General features: G+C 46.0%; 1 protein-coding gene across 3 annotated transcripts in view; it reads left to right on the forward strand.

Annotated features, from left to right (window-relative positions):
* Nucleotides 1-24,929, forward strand: part of GMEB2 (glucocorticoid modulatory element binding protein 2) — a 40,139-nt gene extending 15,210 nt beyond the window's left edge. For 2 of the 3 annotated variants that reach the window (XM_039499360.1, XM_039499359.1), the window contains exons 3-10: nucleotides 9,097-9,194; nucleotides 10,524-10,651; nucleotides 12,941-13,044; nucleotides 15,364-15,521; nucleotides 17,776-17,847; nucleotides 18,761-18,898; nucleotides 22,418-22,540; nucleotides 22,821-24,929. In XM_039499360.1, the coding sequence (XP_039355294.1) occupies nucleotides 9,097-9,194; nucleotides 10,524-10,651; nucleotides 12,941-13,044; nucleotides 15,364-15,521; nucleotides 17,776-17,847; nucleotides 18,761-18,898; nucleotides 22,418-22,540; nucleotides 22,821-23,470 (1,471 nt within the window). In that variant the 3' untranslated portion in view covers nucleotides 23,471-24,929. Of the gene's footprint in view, nucleotides 1-9,096; nucleotides 9,195-10,523; nucleotides 10,652-12,940; nucleotides 13,045-15,363; nucleotides 15,522-17,775; nucleotides 17,848-18,760; nucleotides 18,899-22,417; nucleotides 22,541-22,820 lie in introns of those variants that run through there. The other variant, XM_039499361.1, reaches the window with a different exon arrangement.
* The last annotated feature ends 2,128 nt before the right edge of the window (nucleotides 24,930-27,057 follow it).

Consider the following 27,057-nt stretch of genomic DNA (forward strand, 5'->3'; position numbering starts at 1 on the left):
CAGCCAGACATGAAACTGGGAAGCTGCTGTGTAAGGGAGGGTGTGTGTGTGTGTGTGATCCTGTAGATCCAGTTGAAGCAGTGTAATATGCTTTTGGTGCTCTGGCCAAGGAAATGTTTGGGTGTGAGTGTTCATTTTTTCTTCCCCTCCCCATGCAGTTTTGAAAGTACGTTTATTTTATTTATTTATTTTTCATCTGTCCATTTGTGTCTTTAATAATCAGGAGTGGGGTAATTCCATAGAATGGGGGGGAAGATATCTATTTTTATTCAGTCATAGTCATAAGAGCCATTTGTTTCTCTGGGTGTCAAGGTGGGTGTGATTAGGAGATTCTTTATTTTTTTATGAGACATCCAAAACCTGCATAATGTCTGTCCCTCTCTCTCTCTCTCCTTCCTTCCCACCTGGAACCTTAGCATGTAGACATGATCTCAGAAGGAGACACATTTTTGGGCCTGTGTAGAACTCATAGAAGATTATTACTGTCAGACAGAATGCATCTCTCTGAGCAGGTCTGCAGCATCAGTAGTAGATGAGACTCATTTTCGATTCTCTGGGCTGCCACTGCAGGGATTCCCATCTTCTCTCAAGATTCCATAGTCAGTTTGGTTCCTACCTTTTCAGTCTCACTTTCCAATGCTTGCTGGCATAAGAGAATAACCGAGGAACCTGAATTTGGATCCTCCTGCCTTGTGTGGGTCCCAGCCTACCCTGTGAAACAGACTTTGAATTTGGCTTTTATCCCATGTGACATTTAAAACAGCGTCCAGATTAATGGCCCTATCAAGATAGTGTTCTGGATAATGCATTTTTTTCTAATGCTATTGTGGGTTTATTTTTACTATAAAAACCAAACTTGCAATTAAAGCATAAGAATGTATTAGTTTAACAACTTTTTAATAAAACAAGTGGGAAGTGCAGAGGAAAACAAAAAATGGCAACATCTGGCAATTCACAGCTTGCCCTGTTTGTTTGTGTGGGATAGGGAGGCTTAGAGTTAGTACAGAAGCTAATATTGCAGGTGTCTGCAGTGCACTTGGTGTGTGATTAGAAATGGTCTAAGGTTCTGCTGCTAAGTAAAAGCAATTGAGAAAGAAGAAATGAGCCAGTCACTTCATGAGCACTTAATTTCTTCTTTTTCCTCCTCTGGTTTATGGCTCCTTCTGGGGGAGAAACTTGGGTGATCCTGTCTGATGAAATGTGAGCAGCAGCTGCCTCCCACAGCTTTGTCATGGCAACCAGCTAATGCAACTACTTGTTTGGTGGACGCACTGTTGTAGCTGGAGAAACTTATTTGAGTACTCTCCCATCCCACCCACCTCTGTCTGCTGAGGCGCACAACTGTCCTGCATCTGCACAGGGGAACAGAGGCAGGGGAGAGAAAGGGATGTTGCAAAGCAGAGAAGGAAAATTGGTATATTCCATTTCAAGTGCCTTTTTTCTCCCAGTTAAACCTCTGCAGGAAACATATCATTTTATAGGAGCCTCAACAGTGTCATGAGTTATTGTCTCAAAGACTGTTGAAGGTTATTAGAGGTTGGGATTTAAGATGCAGCTGAATTAGTTTTCCCTGCCAAAAGTCATCGCTAAAAGTAATAGAAGGTATATAACCTGACTCTTCTCTCACGTACACTAGTTTTTGTTCCTGATTTACACCCGTGTGAGAGAGATCTGAATCAGGCCCATGGTGTATTGGTGTTCTGTATGTAAGAGATAGATCTGTCTCTCTTGCAGCCACCAGAAGGCAGGTCCAACTGAAATGCACTTTGGCCGTTCCCCTAGATTAATTTAACAAATTGCTGGGAAGGAGTCCTGTGGCAAACTGGTGAATTATTGAATTACAATTCTTCCTTTCTTCTCTGGTGTTAGACTCTCATTCCTCGAACAGTCTTCCCTGTATGTCAGCTCAGCATCTGCAGTTATGACTCTGCAGGTTTGCAGGCCTGCCATATGCCTAGTAAGACTTCAGAAAAGCACAGCACTACCTTAGAAGTAGAATTTATATGTGGGTGAGGCTTGGAGCATGACTTGACTTAAAACGATCTTTCATGCTAAACATGAATGTGACAGTCCGACACAGACAGAATAGACATGTTCTGCAGCAGGTCATCGTCAAAATTATTTGGGCCAGTGAATTGTTGATGTAGGTTGTCAGGGATTGAGATGGGTGAAAAAATTGTTTTGGTGGGGTGGGGTGTGTGTACGCCTCCTTTATAAGTGGTCAGGCCTCTCTCCTACAAATGTGGGAGACTCAGGTTCCATTCCCCTCTTTACCTGATGTGAACAAGAGATTTGAACCTGGGTCTCCCTCAGCAGGAAAGTGGCCTAACCACTGAGCTCTAGAATATTCTGATGTGGAGCTCTCTCCCGTTGAAACTATTCCACTGAGTATAAATAATTAAATAGTCATAGGGCCAGAGAGAGATTGAGAGTGACTCTATTGCCTGGTGATTAGGGCACTCACCTGGGAGTGAGTTCATATCAAGTTCATGACATGACCAGGTTCACGTCAGGGGTGTAAGCTGCCATACTGGGTCAGACGATGGTCCCTCTTATCCAGTATCTTGTCTCCAACAGTAGCCCATAGCAGAGCTTCGGAGGGAGAGTACAGAACAGGGCAATTATGGAGCAATTCATCCCTGTCTTCCACTCCTGCTTAGGGTCACTCTGAGCACCAGGTTGCCTCCCTGACCGTTTTGGCTAATAGCCATTGATGGACCCATCCTCCATGAGCTTATCCAGTTCTTTTTTTAACCCTGTTACACATTTGGCCATCACAACATCCTATGTCAATGAGTTCCATGGGCTAGTTGTGCATTGTGTGAAAAAGTATTTCCTCTTTTCTGTATTAAATATACTCCCTATTAATTTCATCAGGTGACAACTGGTTTTTGTATTGTGGGAAAGGGTAAATAACGCTTCTCTATTTGACACCATTCATAGTTTTCTAGATCTCTACATATCCACCCTTAGTCATCTCTTTTCTAAACTGCACATCCTTAATCCTTTTAGTTTCTCTTTGTATGGAAGTCGTTCTTTATCCTGGATCATCTTTGTTGCCCTTTTCTGAACCTTTTCCATTTCCATTGTATCCTTTCTGAAATGGGGAGACCAGAACTGGACACACTATTCAGGAACCATGTATTTATATAGTGGCATTATTGTATACCCTTGTGATTGCTCTTTTTAATTTCTGCCTAACTAGCATCCTCATTTTTGTGTAGTTCCCTACTCCATTGACTATTTAGTTATTTATACACAGTGGAACAGCTTCACCAGGAGAGATTGAGACACCCGCGTATCAGAATATCTTGTGTCCTCCTCTCCCATGCTGTTACTTGTCCAAAGCAGGAACTCTGGAAGAGCCTTGGAGCGTTTTCACCTACCTCATGATTCTGAGATGCCTCCCACCCAAGATCTCCTATTTCCACATTATAGCTACGCCGATATGTGTGAACAAGATCCTAGTCCTGTGGCTGGAAGGGAGAGCAATTTCTTGACACTGTAGTTCTACCCTAGTCATATGCTGAGAAGTCAGAAGGGAAAAACCGGTAGCTCCTGAACTTGACTTTCCTGTGTAGCCTAGCGCTGTCTTATGTAATCAGCCAATGAATCACTGAGTCAGTCAGTCACTTCAATCCCCCCCCTCCTCCTCCTCTTTATCAGAGCAGGCCAGACTTTAGATTTACATCCTCCATAAACTCCTGCTTAGCACACCCAGTTTATACAGAGTGAAACTGCTGAAGTGTCAGGAAATTTAACTATCATTTCCCCTTCCTCCCTTCCCCACCCACAGGACTTTAGAGAGAGGTGGAGAGAATGTGCTGCGGTAATTAGACTGGGCCTCTTTGCCAGAAAATCCAAATGCATGTCTTTAAAATCCAGTAGAGATGGCCATGCAGACTGATAGCCAGAGCTCACATGTGTCTCGGATGTTATCGATCAAGTGGCCTGCATGCCCTTGCTTCCTTGCATGGGAATTTCTGTGAAAGATTAACACATATAGCATCAGTGTTCTGTGCTATCTAAGATTGCAATGGCATCCCCTGAGTGTAAAGAAGAAATATTTACAGTCCAAAGTAGCCTTAAATATATTTCACATTTGTGTATATTTTTAACATTTCTTCTCTTTAAATAGTCTGTTTTGCATGTACTCTGCAGATTAAGCTGATGCAAGCTAGGAACTAACTGGGAGGATCGGGAAGCCATGCAGAGCCAGTTGTGTCTCTCTCCTTCTATTAGCAAGCACTAGTACAAGGCAGGAAGTAGAGGAACACTTTGATATAGTGTCCTTAATTAGCTGTCTGCCTATGGCTGCAGTGGCTTATACTATATGTACGTAACTTGCAGGAGGCCAAGAAGCCTAAGCTATGGGATACACAGAGATGCTATAAAATGTACATCTGTATTCATGGGTTGGTTGGTTTGTTCACAGATCTTTAGTAAAACATTTTCAACTGCAAAAAAGAAACAAAGGAGAAGTTAGGCCTGGTCTGCACTACAGAATTTTGTCAACAAAAGTGATGTCGACACTCAAAAATCACTAATAAAAATCTGTACGTCATGTTCACACTTGCTCCCTTTGTCGACAGAGCGCATCCACAGTTGGGGCACTATCATCGACAGTATGAGCAATGCATTGTGGGTACCTATCCCACAGTCCAGCTGAACACCTGCTGCTGATAGGTGTTGTGGGAAGGCAGAGCGGATCGCGGCGCATCTTGGGACCTGACTCAATGTCCCATGATTCATTGCTTTCTGTCTCAGCATTCCATAGGCTTCCGGCTTTCTTTTGCGGCATTTTTCAACAGCCCTGGTTTGCTGTGCACCCCGGCATCTTTGTGATAAGGGATGTATTCTGCACTGCTCTCCTATGCTCTGATAACTATCATGAGGACATTGCGAGGGGGTGGAGTGAAGGGAAAACTGAGAACTCCCAGAAAGGACTGTGTGGGCAGAGTTTGGGGGGAGAGGGGACATGTGAAAGAGTTCTTAATGTGCTGCAGGGGAAGGCGGGCATGCATCTGCTCAGTATGCAGGATTAAGGATTTCAGCATCTTATGTTTGCTCTTCCATGACTTTAATCATCCACTCAGTAGCGTCCTTTACAAACTCCTGATTTTCTTTTCTATCCTCCTTTCCACTTCCCTCCACTCCTTGCATTCCCTTTTCTCTGCACTGGAGAAGTGCAGTACCTCCCGGAATATGTCTTCTTTGCTTCATCTTGGGTGCTTTCTTATCTGGCAGAGACGCTCGGCCAGTATATGTGGGGTGTTCCTGAAGGCCACATCTGCTGAAGCACAAGGAACAATGCACAGAAGCATGATTGTTAAGTTCATGCACAGCATTGACACGTTTCAGTAAAATACACCTCTGGTAACATTACAATCACTTTCTCACTGACCCTTGGCAAGCACATATCTTGGCAAACACCCAAAGCATGGTGAGTGTTGGCTGGGGGGGCGCTCTATGTGAGGAAAAGAGTGCTCCGCAAAGGTTCCGGGGCAGCCAACAAGAAAAAAAATTCTAAAATTCTCCCACACTTTCCACAGGTGAGGGTCATTGTAGCAGATATGTCACTGCTGAGGGTAAGCGGGGAAGCAAGGGTACATCTACTACATGCTTGTGGCTTCCACCCTGGTCCCTATGCTGCTTGCCTGTGTGCCACTTTGGTCCCAATAAGTGATTGCCAAATGGCACGGGACAGTTTCCTACAATGAGGAGAAGGAACAAAGCTGCTCTGCCAAGGAACTTTCGGCAGAGGATTGCCGAGTACCTCCAGGAATCTTTCCTAGAGGTCTCTCTGGGGGATTCCTGTGAGATCTCAGTATGAATCAACTCCCCATTCCGCCGTAATGATTAGCTGCACGGAGAAATGTCCAGCACACAGAAACACAGCCAGCCTCCCACATTTCTATGCCCTGAACCCACCTCCACACGACACAAACCACAGCCACTTACCAGGCGTCTCCTCTCCTGCTTCTTGCTCACCGGAGAGGAACTGCTAAGACTGACTAGACAACTCCGGAGTGCTGAACAGTTCCTGGCTGCCTACCCCACCATGAGCCCCACATCATCATTATTTAACTCCACCTCTTCATCAATGACTTCATCCTCTGGGTTAGGTTCTCTTTCCGCTGCCTCCGTTCCCTCCAAAGTATCCAGGGGGCTCTTGGTGGTGGAGGTGGGGTCACCACTGAGGATAGCATCCAGCTCCTTTATAGAATGGGCAGGTCTTAGGTGCAGCACCAAAGCAACAATTTGCCTCCCTTGCCTTATGGTACGCCTGCCTCAGCTCCTTTATCTTCACGTTGCACTGCAGCGTGTCGATCGTAGCCCTTTTCGCACAAGCCTTGACAGATCTGCCTGTAAGTATCAAAATTCGTACATCTCAAGCTCAGCTGGGACTGTCTAGCCTCCTCTCACCATATACCGATCAGATCCAGCAGCTCTGCAGTAGTCCAAGTGGGAGAGCATTTGCTGCGATAACCCACCCTGGTCACTTGGGACAATGCGATGAGACCTCTCCATGGCGAGCCAACAGAAAATGGAATTTCAGTAATTCCCAGGGCTTCTAAGGGGGAGAGGCACATGGTTGTTTACCTGGCTGCAGGGCAGTGGAATTCAAACTGGTGACCAGAGCGGTCCAACTGGGCACTGTGGGACACCTCCTGGAGGCCAAGTAAAGTGATAAAATCCAGCGTGATGTCTACACTGGCACTTTGTCAACCAAAATTTTGCACAGAAACCCTTATGTCTCTCATCTGGGTGGTTTTATTTTGCTGATGAAACAGCATTTTTGCTGACAAAAGTCACATTACATTGTGGACACATTCACTGGTTTGTCAACAAAAGCTACTTTTTGTCAACAGAACTCCATAGTTAGACAAGGCCTAAGTATCCAGCAGAGAGAATTGAACATGTCCCTGCAATTCTCCAGTGATGCATGAGCCAACTAAAACCTAGAAGGGGCTCTGACTTCCATCATCACAGCAAGCGCAGGTATTCCAGGCATGGAGGGAGCTGAGGCTAGCAGCTCCTGCTTTGATTTCTGCTCTAAGTGACTGGGAGGAGTTGGGAGGGACAGCAATGACATGAGCTACTCTATAGGTCTTTAGATTTATCCCCAAATACCAATGTGTATTGTAAGATAACTTCTGCACATCGCCCATGTGCAGACTGTGTGTTCTGAAACCATAACTGTCAGGTTTGTTTTAGCCTTTTTTTTTTAAAGCAGAACGTATGAGTATTCCCTTTCCAGCATGCGCACACACACTTCATTCTCCTTCCAGTCCTGTCTTCACCATGTTTAACAATCAGGCCGACCATGGTGTAACTCATTTGTGTGCCAGGACATGGCAAGAGGAAGGGTGGCCCCACTTGTGAGATCTTGGTGGAACACTTCATTTAGAAGCCCAGCATCTCCTGCCTCCTCCTCCAGCGGCTGGGTGGGATTTCTACCAGGGTGCTGACCCCAGTTCCTGCTTGAAGGTGCCATCTCATGTATCAGCCTCTGGCTAGTAGATAAAATGAAAGAGATGCCTCCCTCTAACAGTTGGATCAGAGAAGAAATTCCTTTTTTTTTTTTTTTTTGCTCCTTCAGAGCCTTTTGGTTGTTGCAAGCAGGGCAGGTTTCACTACTCCATTTCTCCATTTCCTAGATCCTCCTACCCTGTGAGTAAGTATAGTTCCTGTCTCTGCTGCTGCAGAAACCATTCCCTAGCAGCAGCAGTGTGACACTGATATGGCCCTTGACAGTTGCACAGCTAGTTTCTGAAAACAAGCAGTGAAACTGGCCAGAGTTTTATTTATTTCTCTCTGAAGTTTGGTCAAAGTTACTGAGCAGCAGCAGAGGCACTGGAGCTGTCTGGGTCCAGACTCAGGAAGCAGCACTGCCTTGGTTTGCATTTGGTTCACATTTGCAGAATTATCCTTGAAACCATAAGGTCTAGAAGCTTAATTTAAAACAAATTTTGCAGAAATTCATGGTTTGGGGCCCCTATGCTCACTGGGTGTATGAATTCAAGCCCTTTCATCTGTCAACATGGACAGGATCAAACTGCATTCAATCCAGGTTTAGAGTCCTAGCCTCGCTCTCCCCCTGGATAACACACATTAGACATAATAATTGGACATAATTTGCTCTCATTCATCAGCTGGCAGAACTAGTTATAACCCAGACAACTAAGTTTAAATCATGCTTAAGCACAGCTTTCCCGATCGTGGTTAAAAGTCCTGTGTAGAGAGGGCCTCTTTATATTTATTTTGCCCCTTCTTCTTTTTCCATTCAATATGAACTGGTAGTTTTTAACACTGAGCAATTTCATTGGGGTACAATGACATGCCAAATGTCTATCCATCAATTCAGAATGAGCAGCTGCTCTAGGTGCTGATCACACTGGATCCTTTTGTCATGCCACACCATTATGCTGCCACATTTTTCCAACATCACCAAGATTCACTCAAGTTCAGAAACAAAGGTAATACAATCCTGCTTCCAGGCGAAGTCTGTTAATCTTTCCTCCTTGTTTTGCCTAACCCATATTGGGGGGGAAAAAGCTTTAATGAAATACTCTACTATTCTTCCAGCCCTCTCGGGTCCTATTCCTAAGAAGCATAGAACCATAGAAGTTAGAGATGGAAAATAAGACCTATTAGGTCATCTAGTCCATCCTCTGGCCAGCTGAGGATTGTTGCCCACTTGCTTCCTTTGGGAATCTTTTTAAAAGAGGCTGCCAGTGACTGGCAACAGTCTGCTTTTGATTTCCATTGTGCTGGCGGAGGGAAATAGCCAGCTTCCTATGAGCGCATCAGGAAATTGCAGCACAGGGATCACACAAGTGTTGTTGTACTGGGCTGGAGTTGGCAACATCAGGCTGCAATTTTTTAATTAAGTGAGGAACAGATAACTTACCTTTTGCCAATGGATTCTTTCTTAAGGAAAGAGATCTGCATTTCTAGGGATTATGGTGACATCTTTTGGCTCACACCAAAGTGTATTACAAGTGACCTTTGAAACAGTGCTCGCTCCAGAGACCAGAAATGAGAATGATTCATCTAAATTCCTTAATTTTTCATCTCCAACTCTTTTACCAGTGGCGACCTAAATGAAGACACCCTGGAGACAGAAAATGCAGCTGCTGCAGCCGCTGCTGCCTTCACAGCTTCCACACATCTGAAAGAAGCTGTCTTAGGTAGGTTCAGTGTACTGCCTTGGCCTTTACTGCAACCTTCCTCATGGCAGGTTTGCAGCATCAGCAGTCCTGCTGCTTGAGAGTTTGGGTGCTGCAGGTCTGCCTAGCTCAGCTGCCTGGGAGCACACTAAACTGTCAGTGAGAGGCAGGCAGACAGACACCTTCAGGATCAGATCATGGTTTCACACATTTCCTGTAGGCATCACTGTAGCTATTATTTGCTCAAGGAAACAGAACAGTAAAGCCATAATCCTGCCTCTTAATTGCATGTGACAAAAAGGAAGGTGAGAAGGCCCAAAAGGGAGAGTGGGCAGATATGCGTCTGACGAAGTGGGTATTCACCCACGAAAGCTGGTGCTCCAATACATTTGTTAGTCTCTATAAGGCGCCACAGGACTCTTTGGTGCATTGGGCAGATATGGTTTTATAGCACACTGCTGCCCTCTCCTGGCTAAGAGTGGGATTGCTTAAATTTATTCCCCATTAAATCTGCTGCCTATATGTTTTGCCCATAGTTCAGCCATGGGATCATCAAATTGTTTGTTTACAAGAGCATTACAGGTTTCAGAAGCAAGCAGAAGACGAATTTATGACTCAAAAATTGTAAGAATGTCTCTGCCAATTGGGCCGCAGTGGCATAAACCAGTTTAGTTTGGAAAGTCTCTCTTGGGTTTGCTGGCCTCTTCATTATTTGGATTAAGTTTAATGAATTTACTCCAGTAATAAAAATGGTGACTCCCAAAAACTCTCTGATCCCTGTAATAAAGTATCGATGCTCGGGCTCGGACAGTGATGCTTTCGTATCTTGGAATGTTCCTGTGGCTCTCACTTCAGTGGCTTCACTCCAGTGTAGGCAGTTAGGAGATATTCACCAACTGAGTTGAAGTGGGTTTGCAAGTGTTTAATTTTGCAAAAGGCATGATTACCTGCTTATAAGCCCTCCTTTGGGAACAGTGGAAGACCCACCACCTTGAAAATAGACAGTTGCACCATAATAATGTGTGTGACTATATCATCTGTCTCAAATGTTTTTGCATTCACATAAAGGGTCAAATGTTCAGTCACAGCCACTGAACTTTCATATTGACTTTTGTGGACCACCAAAAATAGGCATGTGTTCATTTTGCCTGTGGTCATCTGGCTGCTTGGTATTGAAGGCTGGCTAAAAATTTGTCTGAAGAGCCTGATTTTCCTGCCTGCCTTCTCTTTTTGCTCCCAAGCTTTAAAACTCTGTCCCAAAATGTCTTTAACTCTTGATGGTAATCAATAGTTGTAACTCATTTTCCTTTTGACCTGCCCCGATCCCTGCCTCTCATTCCCTGTGAGAAGTGAAGATGGCTGAAGAAGAAGACAGCTTGGAGGCTGAGATTGTTTATCCCATCACCTGTGGAGATAGTAAAGCCAACCTGATATGGAGGAAGTTCGTGTGCCCAGGCATTAATGTGAAATGTGTCCAGGTGAGGGTACAGAGTTCTTTGAAGGTCCCTAAGGAAGGACCGCATGTATAGAGATAAGAGGTGTGCTCTTAGGTTACCTTCCTGGCCCAGAAAGGAGAATAAGGACCACAGATGCTAATGAAATCTAGCATTCCAGTGCTATTGCTATGGTAGATCACTCTACCTGTGTGCTAAACTCCATCCATATGTGGTTTTGACTGTGTCAGGAAGCAGGGCTCTGTTATAACTAAGCTGAGATCCTCTTTAAAGGGGAAAGGAGAGGAAACTATTTCAAGTACCATTGTCTTCACGCAGTCCGTTATTGTGACTTAGTGCTTCATAGGAAAACTGAGCAGCTCTGGCTAGAGCTTCAACTTCAATCTGGCTCTGCCTTTGCACAATTGTCTAAAACCTAGACACTCCCTTTATCAATTCAGTCTAAGAGAAATTAATACGGTGATGCAAACCTTCTTGGTAAAGATGGTATTGACATGTTTCCACTCTTTCCACCCCAGATGGTTGAGGGTGAAAAAAACTCTTCATGAGTGAAGGAGTTGGGGGGGGGGGCACTTTTCATTCCCAGAACATATGTTTCATGATAACACAGTAAGGCATCAATGGTAAACAATAATCTGTCCCTTAAGAATTGTCTGCTTTCAGGCTGTGCTGCCAGAGAGCTTTTGACGAGATGGCCTACTCCCCCTCCTCTTGGAGAGATGGATCTTTCCATGTGTCTCTCTCTCCAAAGCAAACACTAGAGACTGGAGCAGATCAGTTGTTCCTGCTACCACCGGAGATCAGCTTCCTCTTTGCACTTGACTCTGGTTCCTGTTATAGATAAATGGTTCATGTCATGCAGCAGTTGGAAATACCAGATTTACTTTTAACATAGGAGGGAATGAAAAGAGCCCTGGAGGTGGTACATCCCTACTGGAATTCCCCATAGAAGTTTTATTAAAGGAGGACTGTCTAGCGCAGAAGGGGTGGGTCCTAGGTCACCAATTCAAATCTACCTGGTCAGTAATGAGGGAAAGATGTCACATGACTATTCAATATGAAATATGCTGGTTGTCTCAATCTGGTTCCCAGTGGGACAGATGTCCCCATCATAAAAGCGGCTGCTGTCATTGGCTCTAATTGTGCTTGTTGACTAAGTCTGCAGAGGCCAAAGATTGAGCAGCCAAAGAACCTGAGTCTTAGCATCTCTCCTAGTCAAGTCATTGTTGAGGTGCTTTGTGGGGTTGAATATTGGGCAACATGCTTTTAGGAAGACTGGATACTAATGGTGGGTGGGAGCAATCTGTTTTCTGTCACTAGTTTGTTTGATAGTTAGTGGGAGCAGATGAGAGCTAAATAAAATAGTGTGTTAGTTGCACATGGTATGGAGCCGCACACTATAATGCAAATTATATTTTGCATAAACCGCATTAGGATGGATCTTGTATGCAGGGGCGGCTCTACCTTTTTGGCCGCCCCAAGCAGTCATGCGCGGGAGGCGCCCCGGAGCCGCGGGAGCAGCGGACCTCCCGCGGGCATGACTGCAGAGGGACCGCTGGTCCCGCGTGGCTTGGCTGGACCTCCCGCGGCTGCGGACGGTTTGCGGGTCCCGCGGCTCCGCTTGAGCTGCCGCAGTCATGCCTGCGGGAGGTCCAGCCGAGCCGCGGGACGAGCGCCCCGTCCGCAGTCATGCCTGTGGCAGGTCCAGTCGTCCCGGGGCGCCGGTGGACCTCCCGCAGGCATGACGGCGGCAGGTCCGCCGGCCCAGCCTCCCCCCCCCCCCCCCGGCTGCAGGGGACGGGCCGCTCCTCGGCTCGCAGCGGCAGGATGAGCTGGGGCCCCAGCCTTTTGCCACCCCCTAGATTTTGCCGCCCTAGTCACCAGCTTGTTTTGCTGGTGCCTAGAGCCGCCCCTGCTTGTATGGCCTTCCTGTCTGATGCTTTGTGGTATGTACAGGGCTAGGAGAAGAATTTGAAACCAATTTCTGCTAAAGTTCAGACTCTTGGCTCCTGTTAGGATATATTTCAGTGTAATCACAATATCCTGGTGGGTGATTTTCACTAGAGATGGGCCTAGCCCAGAGAGTCCTGTCAAACTTTGAGGTTATTCAGATCAGGAGTTTTGGTATGAGCCCAGCTTTGGTTTTAACAATAATATTAAAACTTGGCCATCAGGGTCGTTCTGCTTTGTCACTGGGCACAGTGCTAAATACAGTTTATGCACCCTGGTATAACATATGCCTGTCCTCTCATGTGGAACAAGGCCACATTTTTCCTGCTGCCTCACACCATGTTGCATTTCTCCCCTTTGCAGTATGATGATCACCTAATTAGTCCCAAAGAGTTTGTCCACTTGGCTGGCAAGTCAACCCTGAAGGACTGGAAGCGAGCAATCCGGATGAATGGGATCATGCTCAGGTTAGTCTTTTTGCTTGCTTGTATATGTGCCTGGATGGCCATGGTTTCTTCTTTCTGCGAGAATCCAGGAGGATGTTCCATATGCTCTGATACAGCTGTTAAGCGACTGAGTGGATATGTGTGCCACTGAATACACTGAAAATTTGTCCCAATAACTGTCTGTCCATCCAATGATCAGTTTTATGTAAGTATTTTCCTTGTTGTAGGTAGGCAGAGGTGGTTAAGAAATGAGGGACTGTCACTACCTGTCATAGTCCCAGGGCAACAATGTGATATGCAGCTGCCTCTAGGTGGTACATGGCAGTTGTGTAACAGCCACACAGCAATAGTGCACCACAGTTTTAGAACAGGAAGTAAAGAGAATACACTATCCAGTTGGAAATGCAGAGGAAAGGCAATTGTTAATTTCCTTATCTGTTATATTCCTTATCTTCATATCAGTACCAATGTGGACACAAGAACAAATGAATATAAACTAGCTATCAGGAAGTTTAGACTTGAAATTAGACAAAGGTTTCTACCCATCAGAGGCGTGAAGTTCTGGAACAGCCTTCCAAGGGGAGTAGTGGGGGCAAAAGACATATCTGGCTTCAAGACTAAGCTTGATACGTTTATGGAGGGGATGGTATGATGGGATAGCCTAATTTTGGCAATTAATTCGTCTTTGACTACTAGCACTAAATATGCCCAATGGCTTGTGATGGGATGTTAGATGGGGTAGGATCTGAGTTATTACAGAGAATTCTGGCTGGCTGGTGAGTCTTGCCCACATGCTCAGGGTTTAGCTGATGGCCATATTTGGGGTCGGGAAGGAATTTTCCACCAGGGCAGATTGGCAGTAGCCCTGGGGGGTTTTCGCCTTCCTCTGCAGCGTGGGGCACGGGTCACTTGCTAGAAGGTTCACTGCACCTTGAAGTCTTTAAACCATGATTTGAGGATTTCAATGGCTCAGTCACAGGTTTGATACAGGAGTGGGTGGGTGAGATTCTGTGGCCTGCATTGTGCAGGAGGTCAGACTAGATTATTATAATGGTCCCTTCTGACCTTAAAGTCTATGGTCAGACTTTACAAATCTCCTCTTACAAATAGTGTCATGAGATCTTTAATGGCCACAAGTTGTCAGACTGTGCTGTTTACATCTCAGAGTACTAGAAGTACCTAGGGGTGAGGAGACCATCTGTGCCACTCTGGTAATGTCCTTTTGCTGAGTTGAGATATCTCCTTTTTAGATTCCAAAAGGAGCTACATCCAGCCCTTCTTTACACTGAGGGAGAGTCTCCAGGACATGGGGTAGATGAATGGGTGATGAAGGGGAAACCAACTTTCTGCTATTTCACTGTTAATTTGAGGCTGTCATTGTGCCATACTTTATAGAGGTTCTGTGATGATGGGGGGACTTGTTTGGCATTAGATGTCCAATAGGACCAGATTAAGATCTTCCTTTGTCCTTCTCCCGCTCCTCTTCCTGTTTGATAACTAAGCCTGTAGTTTGTCAAAAGAAGCCCATTGTGGCTCAATTTCCACTTTCTCTCCCTTCCTCAGCTGAGCATAATATCTTCTAACTGACCCCTCTGCGGGGCATTCAGCCAGTAGGCAGAGAACTCTGTGTGCTTGAACCTGATTCCCAATAAATCTCAGACTAACTTCTCCATCAGTGCTTCTAACCTCCTGCTTATCGACTCAGGGACATTACCCACCATGCTTCCTGTATTCAAAGCGCTGGCATATATCTGTGAGTGTGGATATGCTGACACGGTTTTGCCCTATTCACAATGTATTAGCATGCTATTCAGCTCTAGTGAGTGGTATAGTTGTTAAACTCACATGTAAAGGCTGTATAGAAGGGGATTAAATGCTTGTCTTGTTGGTAAACAATTTTTCCCCTCTCTTCCTGTCAGAGTAGACTTACTCTCTCACACTTTCATTAATGGGCCACTAATTTGGTTAATGTTCCCAACAGAATTGTATAATAGGGAGAAAAGAGAAGCAACTCTTGGCCCATTACCTCTGCCAGTCCCTCTGATCTTTATTGGCCCCTTGAGCAGGAGTCCCGAGGGCACTTCAGCAGTTGATTATCCTGCAGGGCAATCTCATGTCCTGCTTCCTCTCCACCAGGCCAATTGGAATCGTCTTAAATTTAAGGGAAAAGAAGGGCAGAAACTGAAGTGCGGAGTTAATTCATGCAGGGTTTTGAGAGGTTCACGTGTTTGAAATGCAGTTAAAAACTTCAGAAGGGGAGCTGTTTTTCAGTGATCTGTCTCACTGTGTCTGTGACATACTGGTACAAGTGTGTGTTCATGCTCATTCCTTGTGCTGCAGGAAGATCATGGACTCTGGAGAGCTGGATTTCTACCAACATACCAAGGTCTGTTCAAACACCTGCCGAAGCACTAAAATTGACCTGACCGGAGCCAGAGTGTCTCTGACCAGCCAGACGTCAACAGAGTATATTCCTCTCACCCCTGCCTCTGCAGATGGTATGTTGAGTGCTTTCCACAGCCCTCGCTATTGGGGCTCTTAAGAGTCAAAGCTCTTTATTACTGCTTCCTTATGAATGCAGTTACTGTTGTCTCTATCATGTTTTTTCTTGTTATCTTTTTCCTCCTTCACTTCTCCCCCTTCCCCTGTTGCTGGGTCTCCCATGTTGGAACTATGCAGAAGCAGCCATTGTAATGCTGCATGGCAGAGCAGTAGCTGCCTGGAAGGAAATCACTCGGGTACTCTGTAAGAATGATATTCATTCTAAAGAGTTACCCATACTGCATCCTGGCTTACTAGGAACTGCATAGCCAAAGTAGTGGCCTCCAGATAATCTGCAGGAACGCAGTAGTCCCCCCGTGATGTGGTCATCCTTCAGTGCCAGCATCTGATCAGCTGCTAGCTGTCCTCAGAGTTCATGGCAGTAGGCTGCAGAGATGAGCATGATTTCTGTGTCGCAGCATGCTGGATTTGGGGACCCTTTTATTGCACTTTCTTTCAAAGATGGCAACTGACTTCCTTCTGAATAATTTAGATATTTTCATTTAAGGCTCCGTTTCTGAATTATTTATTGCTTTTGTCTGATGAAAGATTAAATGCAGCCATAGAATGCTACAAATTTCTATCAGATCTCACACAAATAGGTTACAACAATGAATTTAAAAGGACATTGCTATAGAGTTTAAGTTCTAAATTTGATTTGCCTTAAGCAGGGAATGTTCTGTGGAAATGTTCTCCTATTTCTAAATACTTATATTTGCAAATCCTTTCGCCACTGAGAATTTACACACAAAAAAAAAAGAACAGAAAAATCTGATAACCATAGATTTTTGCAGGAGAAAAGCAAAAATTGTTTTTGTAGTCTTGTGCTGGCTCTGCCCAGAGCATTTAACAATTGAATTCCAAGCTTTGGGCTAGTATTTGAGGTTGCTGTACATGTGTAACCCATTGTTTATTTCAGTGGTAGTTCCACCCCACAGTGTGGCTCTAACCCTTGTCGCTGTGAGCAATCCTATTAATATAATCCAGGATGTTAACATGCAAACCAGAACGGTTCCACACTGTTGGTGTCAGGCTGTATTTGGCACAAGTGGGAAAAACCAAATTTGCAGAGTGGAAGGAACAAAGTCCTCAGGGAAAGAATTATTTGAAAACTACCGAGTGTTACAAACTGCTATTGTCTTTCAGGAGAGCATTCTAGTGCTCCCAGAATGATCACTGCATCTCTGGCCCAGATTTTGAGCTGTACAGCTCCTGCATGCAGCTTGACAGCCTCCTGGCAACTCAACTGACATGTGACTCCTTCATCTCCATAGTAACAGTACCATAGAGATTGGAAAGGGCTATGGAGAGCAGAGGTCACGTGTGTCTGGGCGGGAGTATGATCACAGTCATATATGCTGGAGGCAGCAAGGGTAGAACAGTATCCCAGTGTGTATTATCTGTAGGAATGATGAGGTCAGTTCAGTCTTCAGGCCTGTCAAACCACAGGTCAGAGCAGGGCCGGCTCCAGACCCCAGCACGCCAAGCGCATGCTTGGGGCGGCACGCCGCGGGGGGCGCTCTGCTGGTCGCTGGGAGGGTGGCAGGCGGCTCCGGCAGACCTCCTGCAGACGTGCCTGCGGAGGGTCTGCTGGTCCCGCGGCTTCGGTGGAGCATCCGCAGGCGTGCCTGCGGGAGGTCCACCGGAGCCGCGGGACCGGCGACCGGCAGAGTGCCCCCCGCGGTGTTCCACCCTGCTTGGGGCGGCGAAATCGCTGGAGCCGCCCCTGGGTCAGAGGCAGTCTCTTAAGAATTTTGTGTCTCTTCCATGTCCTGTAGATTGGCAACAAGCCAGGTAGTTGCCCTGAACACTTACCAGACCAGATACAAATTCTACTTGCCAGCCCTCTGATTCATTAATTTTTCTATTATTATTATTATTATAATAAAGAAATTACTCTCCCCAAGGCAAAGAGAATTTTGCAAGAGTTGTGTAAATAGTGCCCAGGATATTGCCCGGCTGTATGGAAAGGTAAGCAAAGCTCACACAATGGTCTCATGTGACTTTTAATCCCACTTCATAGTCTCTGTTTGTCTGGCTTTCAGATGGAGGAGATAAGCTCATACAATATTGAGTACTGCATGGACTTGCCTGTTTTCTTGCATGTAACATAGTGAGTGGGTATATAATGCAGGGACAACCTGACGCTATGTGGCAAGACTTGTCAAGCCATGACTTGTGTTTTCTTTTCCTTTTCGATCTTGGTTGCAGTAAATGGATCTCCTGCTACAATCACCATAGAAACTTGTGAGGAAGCCAGTGATTGGACCACTAGCATTGGAGGTACAGTTCAGGAAAACCACAAGACACAATGCTGTCAATATCTCCTGTCATACTCCATGTGGGCTACCTACATTTGAAAGGGATGTAGGGGGAGAAGGTGAGGAGAAAGAAAAGATAGGGTGAGTAGGAAAAGTGTTTCTGCCTGTAGGTGTTCCCATACTCAGCTGCCTGATCTTCATGGTATTTATTTGCCATAGCTTTAGATTATTGTAGTGTAGGACTAAGTCCTTTGTGTTTGCAGTGTGGCCACAACGTCGTCTTGGCATGAAATTTCTTCCAAGTGTCAGAATACCCAAGCATGGGTCAAATTCTGGCCACTGCCCTCAAAGGAGCCTGGGTGTGAGTCCTGAGATTTCTCCCATGGGTCTCTGATTCAGCAGAATTAAGAAGGATCATGGAGGATAACATGTGACACCCAAATGGGATAGGGATTTGTGGTGCAGCATCCAGTTGCCTGTGCTGGGTTGTGGAAGAGAAGTGAGTGAGACTCCTAGAAGGAGCTCTGCCTCAGTCCTCCTGGCTCAGGGTTCAGAGTGACTCACATGGTTCTTCTGCAGCTTCTCTGCCCTGTTGGGCAGGATCAGTCCTGTGTGATATGAGGACTGGGGGGACTATAGGGGAAAGTATGTTCTTCCTTTAAAGCTACGCAATTGACTTGGCTTTTCCCCCATTGCCCTGGGATGCCTGTTCGTACGGGGTTTTGCCCCATCCCCACCTGCCTATAGATAGAATGTCTTCTGCTTCAAACCCCACCAGAACAAAGTCTAGAGTGAGCTCCTGCCTTTCGATAGGATTGCTGGATGTGCACACCCCTTTTACCTCACAATAAGGCATGGTGATGTATCAGTCATTCAGCCCCCCCACAGCCTTTTCCAGGTAGTCTGAGGTTCTCTTGTGCTTGCTGCTCCCCTAGATGACACGTTTGCATTCTGGCGAGGTCTGAAGGATGCAGGGCTGCTGGAAGAAGTGATCGAAGAGTTTCACCAGGAGCTTGTGGAGACCATGAAGGGCTTACAGCAGCGGGTCCAGGATCCTCCCTTACAGCTCAGTGGTAAAAGCCTAATTGCAGGAGCTAATAAGCAACATCTCTGTGTCTTGATTATTATTATTAAATGGCAAAAAACCTTTGTGAACGCAGAGTTAAGGTTGCCAGATGATAGCTCATGCCCTCCCAGAACGTTGAGTTCAGCAAAACTCAGTCTTCTGAAAACCAGGAAATACAGTTAAGGCAAAGGCCCACACAGCCTTAACTCTGCCCTCCTTGAGCACTGCCCCACAGCACCCATAACACACTCCCACTCTGCCTTGTTACTGTAGTGGACAAGCACTACCTGCGCTGAAATATTGAGAGACTTCTTCCCACAGAGTACCACATTTGTCAGATTTGACAGCCACTTCAGACCCTTTAGAACCCTTATCACGTGCATGCAGTATGCCACCTAAACCTATATTTTCCCCTCTCCATCATTAGATCCGTAGACTGCTCTCAGATCCCATCTTGCTGCTGACACCCGAGATGATTCTGCACTGAAATGATTGTGACACATGCACCTCTTTCCTTTGATAATATGCATGGGGGAACTCAGACCCAGATCTCCTCACATCACAATCACAGCTCTTCCAAGCTGCTCCAGCTTATTCTTCCACTATTCAATACAGCTACACCTGACACAGTGACTGCAGCTGGAGTGCATGCAGATAATGCCCAGTGGCTTATGCCAGCTCCAGGGGGGGCAGAGTTAAGGTTGCATAGGGGTTACAATAACCTTAAGTGTGTGAGAGAAGACTGGTGTGTCTCTCTTTCTCTAACCCCTGCCTCACCATTCCCTGCAAAACATAGTCCCCTCCTCCCCACCAACACTTCCAGTGCACCATCCCATTAAGCCATTAGTTGGCAATGTAGAAGCCATTAACACTTAAGAAGCTGCTCCTTGCCATCTCCTGCATTATGCTGCTGTGTACACATATCACGGGCAGCAGCTTACAAGAGGGCCATATGCTCCCTTGGTTATACACTGAGCTGTGTATACCTTGGCTGTACACTGAGCTGGGCCCACTCCCACTACACACCTCCAGCTGAGATTTCTGACCCTGCTTCAGCCAGGCTTCCCTAGCCATGTTCATCCAGTTCGCCCCTCCTTCAAACCGGGCTCCCTCCCCAGGCATGTTATGTATTTTAGCTATTCACCTTATGGACTTCAGATGTTGACATGGTTACCTTCAGTCCTCCCAGCCCAGATCCCAGCTCACATGGAGGGGTATGGAGAGGCACTCAGAGTCCCCAAGAGAAGCAAGGTCCCCTAGATCCCAGAACACACAGGGGCAGGGAAAGGGGCTCAGACCCCTGCAGAGGTGTAAGGCTCCCGCAGATCCCAGCACACATACTGAATGGGAGAACTGAGGGCTAACCCCCATCTTCTCTGCTACGTCTCACATTCTCCAACCCACTTCCTTCTCCCTTCCCCAATACCTCCTCCCACCCCTTATCTGAGCCCCTCAATCACTCTTCCCTCCCCTGCCACCCATTCCCATTTATCCCATCCCTGGCGCCACACCAAACCCCTCTTCTCCTGTTCCCACCTACTCTTGCACCCCTAATCAGCCTCCTCTCCCACTGTGCATTGACATGTGTATTTTATTTTATTTTTGGAAAATATTTGCAGTACCTTCTGAATATTCTGCTATATTCAGATTACAATTCCCCAAAATAAAAAAAAACCCTTTGATAGAAGCAGATTGGGCAACATGTCTGCTTTTTTCACTTCAGATTTCTTTCCGAGGTTGGATTTGAACTCACAAAGCCTGGGATGGAGATCAGATTCAGTGTAGGTTACATTCCCTCAGAACTCCTGTGACCTGGAAGTAGTTTTCCAGATAGTTAGCCTCTCACGCTGCACATGCTCAGTGTAATACCTTAGGAGCAAGAATAAGCACATGCGGCTTGTGATGAGAAGCAAAAGCTTTTTGAAATAGCAGTGTAACTTGATTTCCCACAAAGGGCTGGTGGGTGCCATGCACTCTGTTGGGGGAACCTCATGCAATGATCTGAGCGCTTGTTGAGCTTTGTCTGTGAGCCAAAAAAGTTGCCAGAATCTCTCAACTTTTGTTTTGGGAGATGTATCTTGAAACCTCCTTGGTCAGATTATCCCAAATTTGGGATCGCTAACAAAACCCTGTGGCCCATGAGGCAAACCATATTTCAAGGCAATCCAAGTAGCCATGTAGATTTTCGAGCACTTAGAGTTGAACTTCAAACAAAAAGCTAGTCTTAACTATAGCAGAATGAATTATGCTCATTTTGCTGGCATCCCTTTAATGCTCACATGCAGGGTAGGGTTTGGAAATAACTGGCTGCTATGGACGGTGCGTCAGTGGTGCAAGATAGTTTCCTTAGAATCTGCAATGCAGTCTGTGGTAAAAATTTGTTTCCAGCAGTTGGCAAACAGATTCCCACTGGCTTTGCCATCTGTGCACGTGCCCTGCTAATTTGAGTCCGTTTCTGCAGTTCATTGCGCTGCATCGTTAGAAGGTGACACACCATGTGATGTAGTCGGAGATTGAAGGAAACTGACTGTCCTTCCCACTCACACATGTCACTGAATATAGAAAAAATAATTTAATATGACTGCTTTGTATTTTGGGATGTCTGAGACTGAGGGGCAGTGTCACTTTGAGAAACTCTTTGCCCTTCAATTATGGGATTTTCTTTTCTTTGGGGATGTCTGTGTGAAATTACTCAGACAACAGTCATCTTAACCACAAGGTTTAATACAAGCACTGAGAAAACAGAATGAAAATAAAAGTAATTGTTTGCTAAACTCATCTAGATTTATGCTTCCCATAAACTGAGCTAGAAGGCATTTTCAGCATTGGTAAAGGGGGGGAGAAAAAGGCTTCTAGCTTGTATCCTGTGAAAGCAATTCTCTCCTCTGACCACGCTTTGGGCCGCCTGTCAGCAGTGCTTGCTGTCCAGATAGCAACTAACTATGTGTCCCAGGAACTCTCTTATCAATCTCTAGTCCTTTCTTCCCAAACATTGTCTCTTAATCACCCCTTGATGCTTCTCCCCACCCTTCCTGTCTCAGTATTTTACGCATAAATACTAATGAATTCTTAAACTCTGACCTCTTGCATTACCCTAAAACAGATTTGGCTATGTCAGTTTAGTGCAGCGGTTCTCAAACGTCATTGGAACACAAACCTTCTGACAACAACAATTACTACACAACCCCAGGAGGGGGACTGAAGACTGAGCCTGCCTGAGCCCCACTGCCCTGGGTGGGAGGTCCAAAGCCCAAGGGTGTCAGCCCCAGGTCGGGGACCTGTAACCTGAGCCCCGCCATCCAGCAGGTGGTTGGGCTCAGGCTTCGGCCCTGGCCCTAGGCCCCAGCAAGTCTGACGTCAGCCTTGGTGACCCATGAAAATGGGGTTGCGACTCACTTTGGGGTCCCGACCCACAGTTTGAGAACTGCTGCTTTGGCATATCTGTGTTTTACCAAAACAAAGGTAAATTCTTTTTGTAGGGAATGATTCTCTCCTCAACAATCAGTATTTATTTTTCTGTTTTAAGATGCTGTCTTACTCAACAACATAGTCCAGAATTTCGGCATGCTGGACCTGGTAAAGAAAGTTCTAGCTAGCCACAAGTGCCAGATGGATCGCTCAAGAGAACAATACACACGGGATTTAGCAGGTATGCCCAACTGGAATTTCAGTGTTCTTCTGTTAGCATCGCTGATACTGTCCTGGAGTTTTACTTTGTAGGAAAGTACATTTATTTTTTTTTTGCTAAGCCAATGCATGCTAGATCAGGTTAGCTTGGAATGACGCTAAAGAATTAGCTACATTGCCTTGGTTATGGTACTTCAGTTGTTACTATGCTGTTAACTAGGAAGATGGCCACTGGGAAGCTTACGCTAGGTGGAGGTTGGACAGTACCCGTACTAACATTCATTACGGTCTCTTGTTTTTAGCATTGGAGCAGCAATGTGACGAGCACCGCAAGCGAGCAAAGGAGCTGAAGCACAAATCGCAGCATCTCAACAACGTGCTGATGACTCTGACTCCAGTCTCCATCCCAGCACCTTTAAAACGCCCCAGACTTACCAGGGCCACATCTGGGCCAGCTGCTATCACCTCTCAAGTCCTGACCCAGTCAGCACAAATTGCCTTGGCCCCAGGAGTGCCTGTCTCTCAGCTTGCCAACCTCCCTATCGGCAAAGTGGTGTCTGCCCTTCCAGCCTCAGTGCTTGGGAAAAGTACATCTCAGGCTCCCTCAGCCAGCTCCCCAGCCTCTCCGTTATTGGGAGGATACACTGTACTGGCTTCCTCAGGCTCTAGTTTCCCCAACACCGTTGAGATCCATCCTGACGCTTCCAACCTGACAGTCCTCAGCACGGCAGCCATACAAGATGGTAGCACTGTGGTGAAAGTGGTGAGCCCTTTTCAGCTGCTCACCCTCCCGGGACTAGGCACCACCATACAGAACGTAACACAAATGGCTCCCAGCGGGAGCACAATTGTGACGGTGCCGTCGAGCGCCGTTGAGGATGCCACGGCGTCGGACGAACATACCACCACCATCGAGGTGACAACAGTGGCAGAAGAGCCAGAGCAGAAATGAAAAGGGTACTTGCCTGGAGGGACATTTTTTTGTGACGTACTCTGGCTTGAACTGCCTTTTCTCTGCCTGCGCTGAGGGAAGAGGGAACAGTATAAAGAGGGCACAGGGAACTGAGACTCCGAGGTAGATTGGCTAAAAGGAGTAATAATGAGGTTTGAGCCAAAGAAAGGGAAAAAGAGAGACCACCAAAAAAGAGGGGGGGAAATGAATCGCACTGACCCATTAACCGGTTTACATATAAAACTTTCCTCCCATGTTTTCCTGGAACACATGTCATCTTCATGTCTAGTTCACTAGCTCTGCATCGTCTCTAGACATCTCAGCTGGAACAGAGCGTCAAGAGAAGCAGATGTGGGCAGGGCCAGAGAACAGGGAATGAGCAGAAAGTAGCGAAAGGTTAAGGAAACAGTAGATGATGAGGCATTTGACCCGAAGCTAAGGGGTAAGTGGCCAAGGGGCACTCCTGAGTTCTGGCATGATTCAATACTGCACGTAAGCCAACAATACTAGGGAGTCTGCTGCTTCCCCTTCACAGCAGAGGGCAGTTTGGGAAGCTGGTGGGTGGGCCGGTACAGAGTGCATAACTGGGCATGAAAAATGTGCATGACAGTTGAGGTAAAGCAGCCTTGGACCAGAGAAGGTCCTCTGATGTGTGTCAGTCACAGGGCTGATCCAAGTGACCCTTGTTGCTGGTTTCTGCACATAATGTTGGGTTGGGTAGTTAAATGCAGTATCTCAATATTACCAAATGTGCAGTCTCCTCATTGTGAGTGAGAAGCTGGTCTCCCAGGTCTGATCATTGAGAGCGGGAGTGGGGACAGTTATTAAAGGTTTTGGTTCCATCCAGGGACAGGTGTGGAAAATCTGTATCTTCTGAGGATTTAGGGTCTCCTTCTGTTTTCTCAAAAATCTGTTCTTTTGGGTTTTTTAAAAAAAGGAAACTCTTGTGGCCCTTCTGGTTGTGAAGATGATGTCCAGGGGCACAGTTGTACTGTTGAGTATGCAGAGAAACCAATTAAATAATAGCACTAAGAGACATCTGAACTTCTTCCATCTTAGCAGGTGTTAACTGTGGAATCTAATCATCTCCATGTCTCTGCTAACCTCTTATCAGAAGCATCTAGCCAATGAGCCTTATCTAGTGTGGCTGCGTGTTCTTGTACCCTCCCAGTGTGTCCAAAAGGATATTTTGTGGGCTGCAAGGTTTGAATATGCAAATAGAATATTCAAATATCAAATACTCTTGATTATTCAGCTCGCTGAGAGGTTCGCTACTGTCCTTATTTTTGTAAAAGTAGTGTGTGTGTGTGAAAGTGACATTTCAGCTAGAGACAGTGTTAAAGGGGCTGGATTCCTGCAGTGTGGGTTTTCTATCAACTTGATCTGGCAGCAGCAGCAACAACAGGTCACTTTAATAAGCTAATAAATATTTTTGAAAGAGTGCTGCTGGCTTAATGCATCTCCTTGTCTGTGTCTGATTGTTACAGCTAAAGCACAAAGCTGACTCCAAGAATGAACAGAATCCTCTTCCTCTTCTCCGCATGCCCTCCACACACACATGCAAAGAAATACTGCCAATCCTTCCAAAATTTTGGCAATACACTGATCAGGTTATATCTTAGGAAGTTATTTCCCTAGTGCTGTGGTGGTAGAAGAAAGCCAAGGGTGCTTTCCCTCACATGAGCATAGACTGGTGTGTTAGCAAAGTGAAGGGAATGTCATTGGAAACCTAGACTGGGGCTTGGTAGGAAATAAATGTCCTTTGTTTGCTGCCTTAACCCTTTGGAAAGATTTAATACACTTCTACCTTAATATAACACTGTCCTCGGGAGCCAAAAAATCTTACTGCGTTATAGGTGAAACCGCGTTATATCGAACTTGATTTGATCTGCCGGAGTGTGGAGCCCCGCCCGCCCGGAGCGCTGCTTTACCGCGTTATATCTGAATTTGTGTTCAATTGGGTGGCGTTATATCGGGGTAGCGGGGTAGTGGCAAAGCTTTAGATTTGGGATTAGCATCCCCTGATGCTTTCTTTACTACTGTTTTTTCTAGACCAGCCTGGAATTCCATATGTTGGTGCTAATAAAACTCTAAGAATGGGTGAAGGCATGTTATTGTTAATGTCTTTACATAGCATTTTTAAAGGTGTTAGGGCTTTTTAATAAATTAAGAAATCGAATTTGAATGATAGGAGGAGAGTCTTCTTTCTCCTCTTCTTTTAAGTGGTGGAGAAGGCAGGAGTCTGCAAGCAAACAGAACAGGGCTTTCCAGAAATGTTAATTATAGCCTTGACATCACTTCATTTTGTGAATGAAAATAAGCTTAGCCCAAGACTTGTTATTAATTACATAAAGGGATTTCTTTGTGGCTGATGCTCTTAACTCCAGGAGGCAGGAAACATTTATGACAAAACCATGCAAACCTAACCAACTATTTTGGATGGGAAGCAACAACCCTCAAAAGACCTTTCACTTTTGTTGTGTCTCTTCCCCAGCTTGGCTATGAAATGCTGCTGAGGGTGGTCTCAGTAATGGGTGGAATTAGGATGCTTCTATGAGAAAGCAGTTGTGCCCTTACAGACAAGAGGTGCTTGATGGAAATGGGGAAGAAATTAGAGAGGGTTGGTGGTGGGTGGGGTAGGAAATGGCGAGATGAAAGATTTGAACCCTATGCTGCCTTCCCTCTAGTTAGAATATCAGGGTTGGAAGGGCCTTATCCCCAGACAGGTTTATGCCCCAGATCCCAAAATGGCCCCTGAACTGACAACCCTGGGTTTAGCAGGCCAATGCTCAAACCACTGAGCTATCCCTCCTAAAGGGCCCTACTCTGTCTGGGGGGTGGAGGGGGCACAGTAGGGACAAGCAACAGGAGTACCTAGCAGGTGACTGTGGTTCAGGAATCAGCCACAGGGATATGGTTCAGAAATCACTAGCTCTTGTTTTACTGAGTTCAGGCTCCATTGAAGCTATTGAAGCAACAGCTTGGAGTCCACAGATCTGCTTGGCAGAAGATGTGAAGCAGGAGTTCTCAAACTGGGGGTCGGGACCCCTCAGGGGGTCACGAGGCTATTACATGGGGGGTCGCGAGCTATCACCCTCCACCCCAAACCCTGCTTTGCCTCCAGCATTTATAATGGTGTTAAATATATAAAGAAGTGTTTTTAATGCATAAGGGGGGTCACAATCAGAGGCTTGCTGTGTGAAAGGGGTCACCAGTACAAAAGTCTGAGAACCCCTGATGCAAAGAAATACTAGCAACCCCATCCCCCCACGCCATGAAAGAGACAGCGCAGCTATTAACTGTGTTGGGGACCTTTCATGTATCTTGTGCTCTTTAGCAAAAGGTGTGTTGTCAGCTGAAATAATCATGGGAAGCACATATGTCCCTTGTGTGCCTCTCACGTGTGGCATTTAACCTGCCGCTTATGAGCCTGGAGTTCTGATCAATACTGCCTGTATCTCCAATACCAAGCAGCATGGTGACATCAGGAATGCTCTCCACTGCCCATTATGTGGAGGGAAGGGGTGGCCTTCCAATGTGTGGGGAGCTAGTCCCCTATCCCCATTGGAGACGGGAATAAAGGCAGT

Source organism: Mauremys reevesii, linkage group 13, assembly GCF_016161935.1.
Source record: "Mauremys reevesii isolate NIE-2019 linkage group 13, ASM1616193v1, whole genome shotgun sequence".
Classification (NCBI taxonomy): Eukaryota; Metazoa; Chordata; order Testudines; family Geoemydidae; genus Mauremys; species Mauremys reevesii.